The sequence below is a fragment of the Mauremys reevesii genome, linkage group 3 (genome assembly GCF_016161935.1).
Source record: "Mauremys reevesii isolate NIE-2019 linkage group 3, ASM1616193v1, whole genome shotgun sequence".
Lineage (NCBI taxonomy): Eukaryota > Metazoa > Chordata > Testudines > Geoemydidae > Mauremys > Mauremys reevesii.
Window position 1 is genome coordinate 7,594,359 of NC_052625.1, and position 16,097 is coordinate 7,610,455.

At 36.8% G+C, this 16,097-nt stretch overlaps 1 protein-coding gene across 1 annotated transcript in view; it reads right to left on the reverse strand.

Annotated features, from left to right (window-relative positions):
* Positions 1-511: 511 nt before the first annotated feature.
* The window catches only part of GPCPD1 (glycerophosphocholine phosphodiesterase 1), an 80,887-nt gene continuing 65,301 nt past the window's right edge, over positions 512-16,097 (reverse strand). The window contains exons 14-20 of the mRNA XM_039528583.1: positions 16,026-16,065; positions 12,045-12,106; positions 10,470-10,535; positions 9,455-9,591; positions 7,099-7,234; positions 6,533-6,693; positions 512-2,204 (exon numbers count right to left, since the gene is read on the reverse strand). Of these exons, the coding sequence (XP_039384517.1) occupies positions 2,015-2,204; positions 6,533-6,693; positions 7,099-7,234; positions 9,455-9,591; positions 10,470-10,535; positions 12,045-12,106; positions 16,026-16,065 (792 nt within the window). The 3' untranslated portion in view covers positions 512-2,014. The remainder of the gene's footprint in view (positions 2,205-6,532; positions 6,694-7,098; positions 7,235-9,454; positions 9,592-10,469; positions 10,536-12,044; positions 12,107-16,025; positions 16,066-16,097) is intronic.

A 16,097-nucleotide genomic window follows, 5' to 3' on the forward strand; every position in this document is an offset into this window, starting at 1 on the left:
GAAGCTGCATGGGAACTTTCTAAAGACACCATAATAGAGGCTCATATTAAAATGTATACCCCAAATTAAAAAGCACACACCACCAGCAGCAGTTTAATATGCTGCTCTCATTGGGTGTACAGCTCAACCTACCCAAGCAATGAAACGTGCAACCCTCCAGTGTAGTTAGTACATCAGTTTGTAAATTATGTTGTATTGAAAACTGTTAACATTACAAGCTATCACTTTAAATTCTCTGGGTCTTCAAATCATGCAATCTGGGTCTTCACTCAGGCTGTAAGAGAGCCAGTCTGGTGGGTTAACAAGCACTTGGGCATCTTTCAAGATAAATAACTGAATTAAGAACATTTTAAAATTTCATCACAATCTGCAGTCTTACAGATTTATGAATCTGGATCTGTACCAAATCACACCCCTATGATTTACTACTAAACAGTTGGCTTCAAACCAGTTTAATAGTTAATGAAAAAGAAAAATTAACAGCTGTTTTTAAATTCAAATTTATTTTATTTTTTTAAATAAAGACAAATTCCAAGTACTGTGCTGTTTGTGGAGGACAAAAGAAATTTAACTACGAGATATGCAAGGCAGGCTGAAAGAAACCCTTTGCCTCAAACTATTCAGTGGTGCAGGCCCAAATACATATTTGCAATTGTTCATGTAATCAATTCTATACAGCAACGACAGTATTTAAAGATTATAATACAAGCTATCAATTTCATTGTCAATTTACAACAAGGGAAAAATAAATATTTGGGTTGTTTTTTTTATTAGACATGAACACTTCAGTAAAAAGTTATAGCTGTTGTGTTGCCATGACAGTATCTTACAAGGTACAAATTGAAGAACATGCATACATACCTAACAGGATTTTTTAAGATATAATTTTGGAATAAATTACAGAGGACAGACATCAGCCAATAGAGGATAAGGATTATCTGAGAAATCAATTTTGAAAGCAAAAATCACAACTGTTGCAGAATACAAAAAAGTCAGTGGTCTGTAACATGTAGTAAGATGAACTGTAGCTGGTAAAAACCTTATTTGAATATACTTACATATAGGCTCATGGTTTTAGGCAACAAAGATTAAGTGTTTTAGTTCATCCCTGCTACCCTCCCACTCAACTAGCACCTCAAGGATGGAAGGACCATTGCAAACACCTATAATTTCATGCTTTAATACCTGAAGCATGCATTTTGTAGAATTTGTGCATTATATACTTTTGCTCTTTTAAGATTGTTGTGCAACAATAAAGTTCTTAACCAATGAAAAATCTTGTGTGTGTCTAAAGTTATTTGCAAGGTTTTGAGGTTTGGCAGGGTGGTGCAGGATTAATTAAAAGCTGTACTTGTGGTTCGCCCTTAACTGCCATATATAGACTTTATGCCATTCAGTTGGCTGGTAAAGAAAAAAAATGGCAGCAACCTAAACGTTCTAACAGAGTGAGAAAAATCAGTTCATGTGCAGTGCAGTTTACTTAAAAATATATCTATACTGTATATACACACATTTTAAGATGGCACAAAGGTTTTTTACAATTGGATGCATCAGTGCAAATACATGCATATGAGGTACTAATTTATTCAGGCCAGATCTAATTATGCATACATTACAATCACTCCCCTAATCTGATGTCAGATTAGTACTGGAATCAAATATATGACAAAATGATACATCAGCAGTTTCAATATCATATCACCGTAACCTCTAGAATTTCATTTTTGAAACTACCACACCTCAGATTGCTCATTTTATAAGTCATGTTTGCACACTGTTACAGTACTTGGTTTCGATTTTAAGATTTTGAACTTGTTGATTGTGATATTTAAAAATTGTATATGTAAACTAGAACAATAATTATAACTGGCCTAACATTTTAACAGAATTTTAAATTCTAGCAGTACTGTCTTGGAATAGGAACATAGTTATTGCTCAAAAAAATGAAGGCATAGATGGCACTGCTCCAATGGTAAAAATTAAATACAGAAAGCAGAATCCTGCCTATGCACACTTAAGCATCTGATAAGTTATCTATGCCATTCATTTCCATAAGGCTATTACGACATTTACACAGAGACATGGTGCTAAAGTGGCTAACAGTGGGACATGTACAGAATTTCAGCTCTGGTAATTCTCTCTTTAGACGTTCCAGCTGCTCTACCTGGAATATATTTGGTTGTTCAGGCATCCAGTCATATATCCTGAATAAATGAGAAAAAATAAGTCTGTAAGAAATGATGTTCTACAGAAATAATGCTACATAAAACTGTTAAATTTCCATTTTTTCTGCTTAGAGTGAAATTAGGTAGCTAACACCTCTATAAATTAGTACATCTGTACTTAACACTTGAAACTTGTCTCTCTAAACCATATCCTGCAATAGAAAGTGGTAGTCCTTTATCAGCATGGTTAACGGTTTGACTGGATATGCTAAAAAGCAAGCAACTATGATCACTAACATCCACTTATTCTTCTGAAGACATGACTTTACAGGAGGTGTTGTACTCATTTAGATGGAATATATGAGCCAAAGATATTAACATAACCCAGTCACTATCCAACATTAAACAGTGCTGGACAAGGTCCGGAGTGTCGTATGCAGAGATTTCAGCTGGCTTTGTACCATTGCAAACACCACTGAAAAACCTTTTAAACCTTCTTTTATTAAAGATAAAGAAGAGGAAAAACACTGTTATAGCATTTGAAATGTAAAGTGGTAAGAATGTTAAAACGAAAACCCATTTTCCTGTTCTTTTCTCTTTAGCCGGAGAGAGTTTTCAAAGGAACCTCCAGCCCCTTGTTTGACAGTCCCTTTGAGCAGCAGTCCTCAACCAGGAGTCTGCGGCCCCATAGGGGGCTTACAAGCCAGTTTCAGGGGGTCTGTGAAGCAGATCCAGTGTTAAACTGGCTGGAGCCCCAGAAGGCTGACATATATCCAAATAGTCCAAATTCAAGTTTGCTGTTGCAAATTATAAACGTTTTTTTAAGGAGCATTGTTCGTGTTTAATTATTCCCCACAGAAATTGCCACTGCATTCTATATTGGTCCAATTTTTAAGACAACTCACTGGCAGCAGCGTAGTAGAAAAGAGGTGTGTCTGTTCTTCTCCACTATCTCTTGAATGGCTCCTAACAGGATGAAACTAATGCCCTCAATGGACTTGTATCCTTTCCAATCTCCCAGAAACTCAGCAGTTCATTCCATTCTTCCCTCAGTAGCTCCCAACTTTCATCTTTGCTTGTCAACTCACTTATTTAACCCCCAATAATTAGCTTTTTAAGAAGAGTTCATTTAGACATTAGTTAAGTATAAAATGTTGTACTTTAAAAGTCCAATTAAAGCTTTGTATTAAAAACTAGTTCAAGTGCCACCAATATCAAACACAAATTAACACAAAGGCATATCCGAGTGGTTCTGTGATCAGTGTGATGTTCTGTTGTAACTAGATACTGACGCTCATGCAGTATAAAACTTAAGGGCCCAGTATCAGCCTTAGAAGGTGAAATTTCCTTGATTCACATATCGTTATAGGAGTGTGTTTTAATACTGGGTGAAGTACACAGTGTTTCAAGATTCTCGTGCCAATGAATAAAACAGCAACAGTTTGGCTTTCCATTCCACTAAACATTTTCATCTGCTTTACTAAACACTATTAATTCATCTACACTAGTTTTGTCAACTGGAATATTTTTCTTTTAAAATAAAATGTTCAGGTCCAAAATACTCAAATCATTTCAGACCGGGCTTTTCAGGAGTACCATTTATAATGCATAATAAAGCAGAAAGCTTGTAACCAAGGAAGCATGTAGCAACACAGTAAAGTAAATTTATTTCAGAGCTCAACAATCATTTAAAGAGTGATTCTTTAATATTTGTTTTTCAGTTGCATCCATGGGCCCCCAATCAGGATTTAAGACCCACCATGCTTGAGACTATGTCCATGTCCTCAAAAAAATTACAGTCCCAGGCAAGTAACATAGGAAGGGACAGTGTGAAAGGGAAAATATCAAATACGTAAGTTTACACACAAACTAAATATAGTACACCTCTACCCAGATATAACGCGACCTGATATAACACGAATTCGGATACAACACAGTAAAGCAGTGCTCCGGAGGGGCTGGGCTGCGCACTCGGCGAATCAAAGCAAGTTCGATATAATGTGGTAAGATTTTTTGGCTCCCAAGGACAGCATTATATTGGGGTAGAGGTGTATTATTAAATGGCTTAAAAGTGAAGAAACCAGTATGACAGGCAGAAAGTCTTTTTAGGAAATATCTATATCTAATGTTTCTGTCATCATGCTATTTAGGTGCCAAACAGTAATTATACAGTAAACATCTTGTCAGTAGAATTATTACATGCAGACACTATATCTATCTGTATACTTACAATATCTGTCTTTTATTAAACATAGTTAGTTGAATATACATTAATGTTCAACATTTATTAAACATTAATTCATCTAATAAAACATTATTTAACTTTAATTTTACAGGAAGGCACTGCTAATTTACATGAACACTTAGGCAATTAAGGCCCCAAGTTTAGAATTTGTATAACTTTTACAGAACATATGTTGTTTTTTTAAAAAGAAGTTATTCCAGTGAGTTTGGATTGAACATTCCCCTGTAGTATTTGCAACACAAATTCTAGAGCTTTGCATCAGTGCATAAGAATTAACTACACCGGGCTGCCAATAGTGTCTCATCTATGCTAAAGCTTCCATTTTTGTGAGTACACATGACAACAATAGTGAGAGAAATTAAGAAAATACCGTTAGGTGGGGGAGGCCCAAGCTGTAAGTTATGTAAAACAATTATGTACCAAAACTAACACTGGAAATGTTTTTCCTTGATGGTTTTAATTGCAATTAAAGTTTGTTAGATTGGATGTAAATATTCCACTGTGTTGGTTGCAACCTAAACATTGCAGTTTTGTGCTAGAATGTAAGAGCCAGAAAACAAAACTTCAGTTTCGACAGCTTTACCAAAGTGAAAAAATAAATGGTGAAAAGTTTTTTTTAATTTAGGTTTAATATATACTTTCAATTTGTTAAATTATTTTAATCATTAGCAAGTTCTTTAACTTTTTAGCTATTAGTCACTTAATTTTCTGTGCCTCTGGTTTCCCAGCTAGACCCCAGTTCTTTCTGGAGTACGTAAGTTCTTCTGTCCTCATCACCCCTCTTTACTGTAGTATCTCAGCACCTTGAAAACATTAATGAATTTTCAACATCTCTGTAAAATAGGCAAGTGCTAGCCTCTTTTCACAGCTGGGAAACAAGAGGCACAGAAAGTTAAGCAACTTGCCCAATGTCACAAGTTTGAAAGGAAAGGAAAGGAAAGGAAAGGAAAGGAGGATGGTTTTGTGGTTGGGTAGTAGACCGGGACTCAAGATATCTGGATTCACTTTCTGGCCCTCCCTCAGTCGGCAGATCCATTCCTATGGCAATCCTCTGTTACACCACCAGCTATAACAGTTGCAGTACATGGAGGAACAACTACCTTTTAGCATGTTCAAGAAAATTACTATATAGCATTCATTTCCACAGCTAAGAGGCATTCACTTTCAGCTGCAGTTTAGGAACTGCTGCTGATTGAGGTGTTAAGTCCTTTCGATCAATGAAAACAGCAAAGAATCCTGTAGCACCTTATAGACTAACAGACGTTTTGCAGCATGAGCTTTCGTGTCTTGCATCCGAAGAAGTGGGTATTCACCCACGAAAGCTCATGCTGCAAAACGTCTGTCAGTCTATAAGGTGCCACAGGATTCTTTGCTGCTTTTACAGATCCAGACTAACACGGCTACCCCTCTGATATTCGATCAATGAGACACTTTTATGACAATTTCACCAGTACCTCCCCACCTCCCCCAAGTTAGGCCTAGCCCTTTTCATAACCTCAGGACACAAAATAATCAGTCTTCTCGAATCAAAAGACAAGGTGGGTGAGGTAATATCTTTCACTGGACCAACTTCTGTTGGCGAGAGAGAGAGAGAAGTTCTAGAACTTACCCAGAGTGCTTCTTTACTAACTGGTCCACCAATCATATTATAGGTGTGCAGGGGTGGTGTGTGCGCTCCAGGAAGCTATATGCAAGCCTCTCCTCTTACATCTCATTATTTCCTTACTTTAAAGGAGATGTAGCATTCTACTGCAGAGTTGGAGAAGAGATGTGACACTTTGGGGTTCAACCCAGACCAGTAAAGAGGTTGTGTCACTGTGTTCTCTTTTAGGAATCAAACGCAAGGCCACACAATAAATTGGCCATCCATGTACTTGCATCCTCCTCCTACAGAAGGAAGAGTCACCTATGTTTCACATATGCAACTGAGACAGTATGTGAGTTTTAGGACAACTGTCTCTTGAACTTGGGTTTACAGACACAGACAGAGCAGGATATTCTAACACCCACTCAAATCAGGCCAAAATCAAAGTGAAGTCAATGCAGGATCAGAAAGAACAAACATTTCATATGCTCACTTTAGGTATTGTAATTCTAAAGAAATATCTGAAGAAATAAATACCTGTCATATATTAGCCCATTAATGCCATATTCTCTCAACTTCTTCCTGTTCTCTGGGTCATTCGTATCATCACCCCAACAGAAAATAACTAAACCTTTAGATTTGGCCTCTTGAATATATGATGGGTCCCTAAGCAGGTCTTCAGTGTGCACATTAATTCCCTGAAAAGTTATAAAAAAAAAACACTTAAGAAAACACAAATATAATCTAGACTAAATACTTTTAAAAGTCAGCGTTTCTAGCTTTTGATCACTGAAGCGTTTCACAATTTTTAGACAACTAAAAGAAAAAAATAAAATGAATTAAAAAGGAATTCAATGACTATTGAACCGTAGTTAAAGAAGCAAGTCTTTAAAAATGCAAGAGGGCTGAAGTGCATTCTTAGTACTTTAAAGCAATGAAAATTCATTACTTTAACATGTTTACTAAATGTTTATGTATTCTTTTAACAGTTTGCTTGTCACCTTATTCTGCTTCCATATTTTAAAAGTCAGTTTATCAGCAATTATGGAATGGAGCAATAAGTTAGTTTCATTTCACAGAGTAACAAGAGCATGACAACTTACCAGCAAGTTTTCAAACTGGGCAAAGCTCATGGCAATAGGAGTTGTACGAGACCTGAGATCCATAAGTTCTGGATAAATTTCAGATGTTCCTTGTGTCAGAAACAACACAGGATACTTATTTTGCTTTTGCCGAACCCTGTAAAAGAATATAAAAATACAATTGCAAAGGGAAACTTCAGTAGTGTTTCTCTCACACGGATGAGAATATGAAAGCAGAGTCACCATTCCCAAACTGTACTGACATGTAATATGCAAAGTATTAATCAAGGATTAGGCAGTTTTGTGGGCAGACACCAGTCTGTCTAGACAGTTGGATATGACTAAAAAGTTAACATAATGCAGTAACCTTTACTATATTCCAGAAAAGACAAGGCAAATGTTATGAGAAAATGGAGAAATTATTTTTCACAAGACTGATTTTTTTCTCCCCTTTCTTCCTAAGCAAAAGGAACATGACTGCCCTGGATTTTAATTCCAGAAAGATAGTTTGGCATAGTGATGTCTCTCTTTCCTGCATAGTAATATGCACATTTGCATGTTTGAACACATTCACTACAAATGACAAGTTCAGTCTCATGGTTAGAAGGGAATACTTTTACTTATTGGATATTCATTTAATCCTTTGCAGATGCAACAGATAAACACTGCAGTTTTGCCTCAGTGTGTACAACATACCATTGTCCCTTTCACCACTTTAGAGATTTACATATTTCAACTATTTAAAGTAAGCTAAAGTATGTTCCTCCTCCCCAAAGTTTTCCATATATAAAATTCTAGAAGCAAGTAGCCTTCTATCATTTTTCCCTTTGTAAAACACACAACAGCAAATGTAAAACATTCCCAAGCCACCTTGACTGCTTTAGAGTTGGTTCACCAGCACAACTATGAAATAGTAATAGGCCAAAGTAGTATTCTGGGCATGGTGATTCGTCAACTTTGACTCCGTCACTTACTCTTCACCTTTCATTGCCCCCTCCTAACTAGCCCCTTTGAACCCTTCTTCCACTCTTTTTCCCAGGCTGTCCCTTATGTTTGGAAGTCCTCTTATTGTCAAGTACCCGTCTTCTTTCAAATCTCTGCTTTAAAGATTTCTTCTACACCAGGGGTAGGCAACCTATGGCCCGTGTGCCGAAGGTGGCACATGAGCTGATTTTCAGTGGCACTCACACTGCCCGGGTCCTGGCCACTGGTCTGGGAGGCTCTGCATTTTAATTTAATTTTAAATGAAGCTTCTTAAACATTTTGAAACCTTATTTACTTTACATATATAATTAATCTATTGTTGTATTATAGACTTATAGAAAGAGACCTTCTAAAAACGTTAAAATGTATTACTGGCATGCAAAACCTTAAATTAGAGTGAATAAATGAAGACTCGGCACAGCACTTCTGAAAGGCTGCCGACCCTGTTCTACACAGTCTTTCAATAGGGAATTCTGCAATATTTCCATACAAAGACTGGTGTAGTATGTCGATTACTCTATGTCGTAGACCATAAGTTCCCTATTCAGGGTCTGTCTCTTCTTTATTCAGCACCCAAAAAACCAACGTAAGATGTGCCACAACAGAAAGCCAATATCCACTAACTGTATTTATGTAATTTAAGAATTTTCATGTTTGTTTTTTTAATCAGAGATTTATTGAAAATTGTCAATAGAGAATTCTATCATTATAGATGTATATTTAATTTGCTGCACTAAATAACTGCCAAATAAAGATGATACGCCCTGTTCTAACATGGTCGCCTATTGTGATAAGAATTGGTTGTTACCGGGTAAGTGTACTGTCTTGGCATTTGTTTGCACAGCAGCATATGGACACTGACATTACCCAAAACTGTCCTATACCTGAAGAGACATTAGAGCTGTTATCTGGCCCTGACTTTCCTTATGCAGTACTGTGAAGCAGAGCATTTCAAACAGGTATTTTCTTGTTTTGAGACTAAATATTTTATCCTCCAGCTGAGAGGAAGGAACAGTTTGACACATGCTGGAATGGCCAGGAAACTGAAGCCAGAGGGAAAGTGAAACCCCAGTATAAAGTCTGCTCTTTTCCCTGTTTTAAGAAAATAAAATGTTTACTCAGACAACTGAGCCACTTTAACAAATAGTACATTCTCTATTTTTTCCAATGCCTTTTCTCTTAATATGTTGCTGGCTTTGTTTTCAGATTATATTTTTGGGCAGGAGTCAGATGGATGAAAGGTCTAAATCCATGTTTAGCAACTAAACTTAAGCATGTTGGCATTCAAACTCAAGTCACAAAAATAACTTCTTAATGAGTTTTCCATTGTGCACTAACACCGAAAGTGAAATCTATTGAGTCAAAAATGGTTTAAAGTTGAGTTGTAACTTACATTGTGCAAATGTCCGCATCAAATGAAGAAAATATAATTCTCCTTCTTCCAGCATTTTCTAGAATAGTTTTTAGAATGATATCTAAGAAGAGGTTCATATCAAAATAGGTTGACAGGTTGCCATCCCATTTCCCATCCTATAAAAACAAGAACAAGTAGCTGAACTAACTCAATGACTACTGTAATTATTTCAAATGACAGGAGTCTATTATTTAAGTTGAGTGAAAAAAGAATCCAGCTCATCAATATGAATAAAAAAATAGCACTCTTCTCCAGTCTACCAAGTGCTATTTGCAACACTATAGAGCTGGCTTTCAACAAAATTGTTCAGAAATATGCAGCTTTTAAATCAGTGTTTTAAGTTTTATAACTTTAAATGGACTTTTCAAGATTCATTAAAACAACTTACTTTATTCCTAGGAACATCAACTATACATGAAGTGTATTAAAATTAAAAGATCATTTGCATAATAAAATAATTTAAATATGGGTTATATTAAAATATAAAAATGTAGTATAATATATTATAAAATATATTAAAAAGCCAAATGTAGTATAAATTAATAAAGGAAAGGGCAACTAACATTAGATGTTTTGTACAACCATCTGTAAGTGTATAAATGTTGTAGCAATATTTAATTATATAAATAACTCAGGAATCTTTTCATCTTTAGAAGATGATTGCCTACAAAAAATGGTCAGTTCTGCATTATGATCCCAATACAAACACTTACGCATGTGCTTAAAAGGGAAGTATGTGTCTGTTTATTTGCAGGTTCAGTGTCTTATTTTCTAGTTCTAAACCTAGTAGGATACACTGTCAGTGGAACAAAACTGCCTTTTACTGTTCAAAAGAAAAAAAGTCTGGGTAAGCCTAATTACTATTTTAGAGCTATTTTTATTTAATCAAAGTTGTTTAGGTCTGTGTCACATGCAAACTGACTTATCAAGATATGCATGGTAGTCTGCAATGTAACACAAGTTATCACAACAAGGAACATTATACATTGCTTACTCTTTGTTGGCAGATCCATTTTATTTCTATGTTAAACCCGACATCTTCAGGAAGGGATTCCAGAACCTGGATACAATAGTATTATAAAAAGGGACCAAATCACATGCTGCTCATTAAATACTATTGGCAAGGATAAATACAGAACAAAAAATGCTGAAACATCACCCAGCAAGGGCCAAGAAGTACATCATATATATGATTCTTTAACACTTAAAGGCACATTATCCCTTTTCTACTCTGGTCCAAAGTGGGTCAATGGAATAATGAGAAAAACCTTCAGGAATTAGCTACAGCATTATCTGCAACTAATTTCTTATGTACTAACACTTTGGGATGTATATTATTTACAATTTATAAATACTTAGTGCATACATTTTCTGTTTGGCTACTTATTACATATGTTTACATATCAAAAACAATTGCTCTGATACATGAAAAAAGTCACAATTTTCCTGGTTAACTGCCAAAAATTGTCTAGGCCAGTTCATTATCCATTTATTCATGTTTACCTCTCAGACAAAAGATAAAGATTTAATTACTTTCATTTGGATTTGGGAGAAAAGTACCCAGCAATTGCTGTAAGGGGCAAATAGAAGCACAGTTCAAGAAAAAAAAAGTTTCAAGCATTATCACAGACTAAGTCTGGTGAACAGTTTCTGAAGAAAAAGCCAACTCAGAAACACAACTTTGGCAAAGATTAGTTATGAGTGGAATATACTGGAACTGTACTCACTCAGTGATATATGTGCTTGTGCTAAGTGGCAGAAGCTAAGTGGTGAACGAATGCAATTCTAAGGCTAAAGTTTTGAAAAGCGGCCACCAATTGCGGATGCCTCAAATTTGGTGCCCAATTTGTCACTTCCCAGAGGTCTGATTTTCAGAGATGTTAAGCACCTGCGGGTCCCAAAAACTTCTAGAGTTGTGGATGAACAGGATTTCTGAAAAGCAGGCTCTAGGTGCCAAGCTGGACACCTAAAAACTGAGCCATCCATAATTAGTGGCCACTTTTGAAAGTTCTGGCCCATAGCCTCCTTTTAGTGCCACTCCACCCATTTTCTTTGGCTTTAATGCACCGTTGCTGGTAAAAAGTGTCTTGTCAACTGCTGGGAAGAAGTGTTTCATTACCCACCAGTGAGCTCCTATTGCAAAAATCAGGCTGATTCAGGAACTGGAAAGAAATGGATTTTTTTTTTCCAGATCATCTTTTTTGGCTTTTCCTCAAAATTGAAGCAGTAAATCAAAAGATGTCCCATTTATAATTCATGTTGGAAACTGAAGAGGTTTTGAATGTGGCTGATACATTTACAGTGGCTATACAACCTACATTGGTTATTTACTAGACAATTACAGCATTTCAGTCCCCTGAATTTATGTGCACGTAGACAGTCAAAAAAATGTTCCATTTTGAACCCTTTCCTCGTTCTGTGACAAAAACCTTTGGAAATTTGTGTTCTAGACTCCACTTCTCCATTAAGCATGCAAGAACCCAAACTTATTTATAAATATTTGCAAATTTCAATTTGCCTAGCATTACATTGCTCAACATTGTCTAGTTCTATACTGACTGCTGCTTACCGTCTGGAGAGACGGAAATGGTTGGTTCTCAGAAGCAGGGCTTTCCTCCCCTTTAAAAGATGCTGAAATTAAATAAAAAAATATATTTAAATAAGGTGAATACCAGTATTGCCAACCCCCAAATTAGGAGAGTGTCTTCAAAATCATGAGATTTTAAAAGAGATTAACTTTTTTTGAAGTTTGTCTTTTGATTATTTAACTCCTCCCACCCCACCTCCAACATGTGTGAGACTTAGGCCTGGTTCACACTGGGGGGCAGTGTCGAAGTAAGATACACAACTTCAGCTACGGGAATACCGTAGCTGAAGTCGAAGTATCTTATCTCGACTTACCTCCCGTCCTCACCGCTCGGGATCGACGTCCGCGGCTCCCCCGTCGACTCCGCTACCGCCACTTGCTCCGGTGGAGTTCCGGAGTCGACTGGAGCGCGTTCAGGGATCAATATATCGCGTCTAGATGAGATGCGATATATTGATCCCCGCAAAATCGATCGCTACCCGCCGATTTGGCGGGTAGTCTGGACGTACCCTTAGTGTTGCCAGCTCAAACATATAGTGAACAAGGTGATTTTGGCCCATGCTGCATGAGCTTTTCCTCGAGTACTCAACTGAGATCGGTCCCCATTGCGCTATGGTCTGTCCAAACATATAGTAAGAAAGTTATGCCCTGAAGAGCTTACAATTTAGTGCAAAGTTTGTGACAGGGCAGCTGAAAGTTGAACTCTGAGGCTACCAGACTTCCTTTAAATGGGAATGCCTTTTTATCCCTGCTGAGCTGGATTTCATACTGGTGACCTATGGCTGAAACGCTCTACAGCTCCTTAGCAATGCCCTGAGACATACAGAGCATGTCTACACTGCAATAAAAACACCCACAGCTGACCTGTGTCAGCCAACTCAGGCTGCGGGGCTATAAAATTGCCATGATGATGTCCAGGCTCAAGCTGGAGCCCAGGCTCTGGGACTTAATTGGGCGGGGAGGTTCACAGACCCCAGGCTCCAATCCAAGCCTGGACGTCTACACTGCAATTTTGTAGCCCCACAGCCCTACCCCCACAAGCCCGAGTTGGCTGACATGAGCCAGCCATAGGTGTTTTACTGTAGTGTAGACAGACTCATAGTTCCCTATAAGTGCTAATAGTATGGTTTGAGAATTAAGCTTGTTTTCTAGAAGTTCTGACCTTTTTGGAAATTAGAGACAATATCTTCCACTCAGGAAACAGAGTCTCCCACACATTACTCTCAGCCTCAAATACCTCTCTCTATAGGCAGTCTTAATCTCACATTCTGTTCTTAAAGTGAACACTCCCATTAAACCAAAGTACAAGCACAAAAAAAAAAAATGCAACAGTAACTTAATACCACATGTAAAGTCACTTCTAAATGCAATGTTTTGGAATATAAAACCATTCCAACTCTTACTTCAGGGTCCTATACTAACTTTTATTCAGTATAAATTATTCATTTTACACACACACACACACACACACACACACACACACTTGTTTCACTCCCACATGGGTCATTGTCAGAGTTTAAACCTTCTGTTCCACAGCACACATCTCTTCTACTTCCACTAGAGTAACTGGTGAAAGGAAAAGCATGCTGTTATCCTCAGTAGGAGCCTGTCCATACATCATACACACAATGCCAGTGGATTACACAGCATTTGAGAAACAGCCTAACACTGGGCATCAGAGTTCTTGGTTTTTTCTTCTGGTTACAGGACCAGATTGTGGTCTAGTGGTTACAGACAGCATAGCTAAACAGAACAATACCCCTGTAGGTTGTCTTTGAGGAATGAGACAGAGACCTCTGGATGTAAAAGCACAGGCCTTTACCAGATTTTTTTTAACACGGAAACCATAAAAGTCATAAGCTGCTGTGTGTGGTGATAGAGCCACACTGTGTTAGCATGGGTTACAGAAGCACCTAATTTGCCACATTCCTTTGGCAAACTATCAAAATGGGTAAGATTTGGCTCTCTTATATTAGATACCTAGATTCGATTCCCAGCTTTGTCTAAAATGACTTTATATACATTCTCCATTATCCTGTGAAATTGATGAATGATACTTAACCCCTTCTCCAAGGCAAAAGTATGAGACCTTGACTCATAATTGTGAAGGGCACAGATATATTAAAGAACTGAAACTAAAATTCATGGTCTCTTGGGCTTGCAGTTCAGTGCACCTTCCTCAAGACTACAGTGTAGTATGCGGGGAGCTCACTCTGATTTTGCTTTCCCCAAATTATATAAATGGAGGGAGCTTTTCACATCATCACAAGACTGCCTATAGGAGGTGGCCAAAATCATGTTATTTCCAATAAATCTGAGTTGGCAACACTGCAAATTGCAAACACCTAATGCTGGAAGACATGTATCCAATAATAACTAGATAAAAAGAATAATATTTATCAAAATTAAGCTAGTCAATGGATTCTATACATGAAAGTGGCAGTCAAAAGTTCAGTTGCACAATACTTTAATTGGCATCTCCAGCTAAGTGGTATTACTAAAACTTTTAAAAACAAATTACAGTACATTTACTAGTTCATGATGAAATCTTAATATATTTTGCCACTTGTACTTCAATGTAATATAGTACAGTGTGATGCGCAAAACTTGGGACAATTTGCTTCTGGATTTGTATGCCAGTCCTCAAAATTCAGTAATTTTGAATGTATTTCCTGGGATATGCTCACTAGTAAAGAAGTTAAGATTCAACTACAGTTTGCATAATGGATTCTGAAAACGTACATCTTTTTTATGGAAATATTAAAAAAGTATGTTACCAAGCCTGAGCAGGATAATGGTCTAATTCAGGAGTTGACAACCTTTCAGAAGTGGTGTGCCGAGTCTTATTCATTCTAATTTAAATCTTTGCATGCCAGTAATACATTTTAATGTTTTTAGAAGGTCTCTTTCTATAAGTCTATAATATATAACTAAACTATTGTTGTATGTAAAGTAAATAAGATTTTTAAAATGTTTAAGAAGCTTTATTTAAAATTAAATTAAAATGCAGAGTCCCCGGACTAGTGGCCAGGACCCGGGCAGTGTGTGCCACTGAAAATCAGCTTGCGTGCCGCCTTTGGCACACTTGCCATAGGTTGCCTACTCCTGGTCTAATACATGCAAGTCATATACAAACTAAAAGGTTCAATGAGTGATCTTAAGGAAGGTTTAAAAGACCATAAGTCAAATAAAAATAAATTCTCACATTTTTCTGATGAAGCTTATTATGAAAGGCACCAAGGAAAATGGCTGAGAACACAGAATTCTGACATCTGATAAGAAACTCCTGCTTTGAGAGACTCCTCTAGTTATTCTTATTTCCCCAGGGCCTTGTTTCAATAATGTACTCATGCTTTGAGCAAACCCAGTAAATTGATGATAGTGTTCACTTCATTACATCAACTGCGCAATGGCAACACAAGTGGTAAAGAAATTCAGCTCAGTTTACAAATTTAAATAGTGCACTAAAAGTTTTTGTAATGCAGCAAAATTACATATTTCACTGTTATCAGAACTAACTAAATCCTGGTGATATTTAATTCTATAGTGAACAGTACTATGAAATTCTGCAGCAAAAGAGACCGTGTTACATATTTTATAACAGCCCAAGTTTACTAGCATTTTAGGGCACACTGCAAGGTCCATCTTTTGTCCCTGGAATATCAGGAGCTGAGAAACTGGTACGGTCAAGAAGCTGTTGGAGGGAGACACTGGTGGTGATTTTGTTAGTGGAATAATTACAATTTTTCTTAAATATGTTGGAGAATGGTATTACATGCTACCAGTGATGCCTTTATACATAACTTCCCTGTGAAAATACTGTGATAAATAGCGCTCTTAAATATTTGAAAATCTCAACTTTCAGTTTCTAGGAATAAACAAAATTGATTGGAAAATAAACATTTCAATGACAATATAAATTCTTACAAATGTTTTTATCTGCTGCCTTATATTAGTACATACCATTGTGATCTTTTAATTTCAAGGCAGTCACATGAGCCAGCTAAAGATCACAAAAAGAATATATTAAATTAA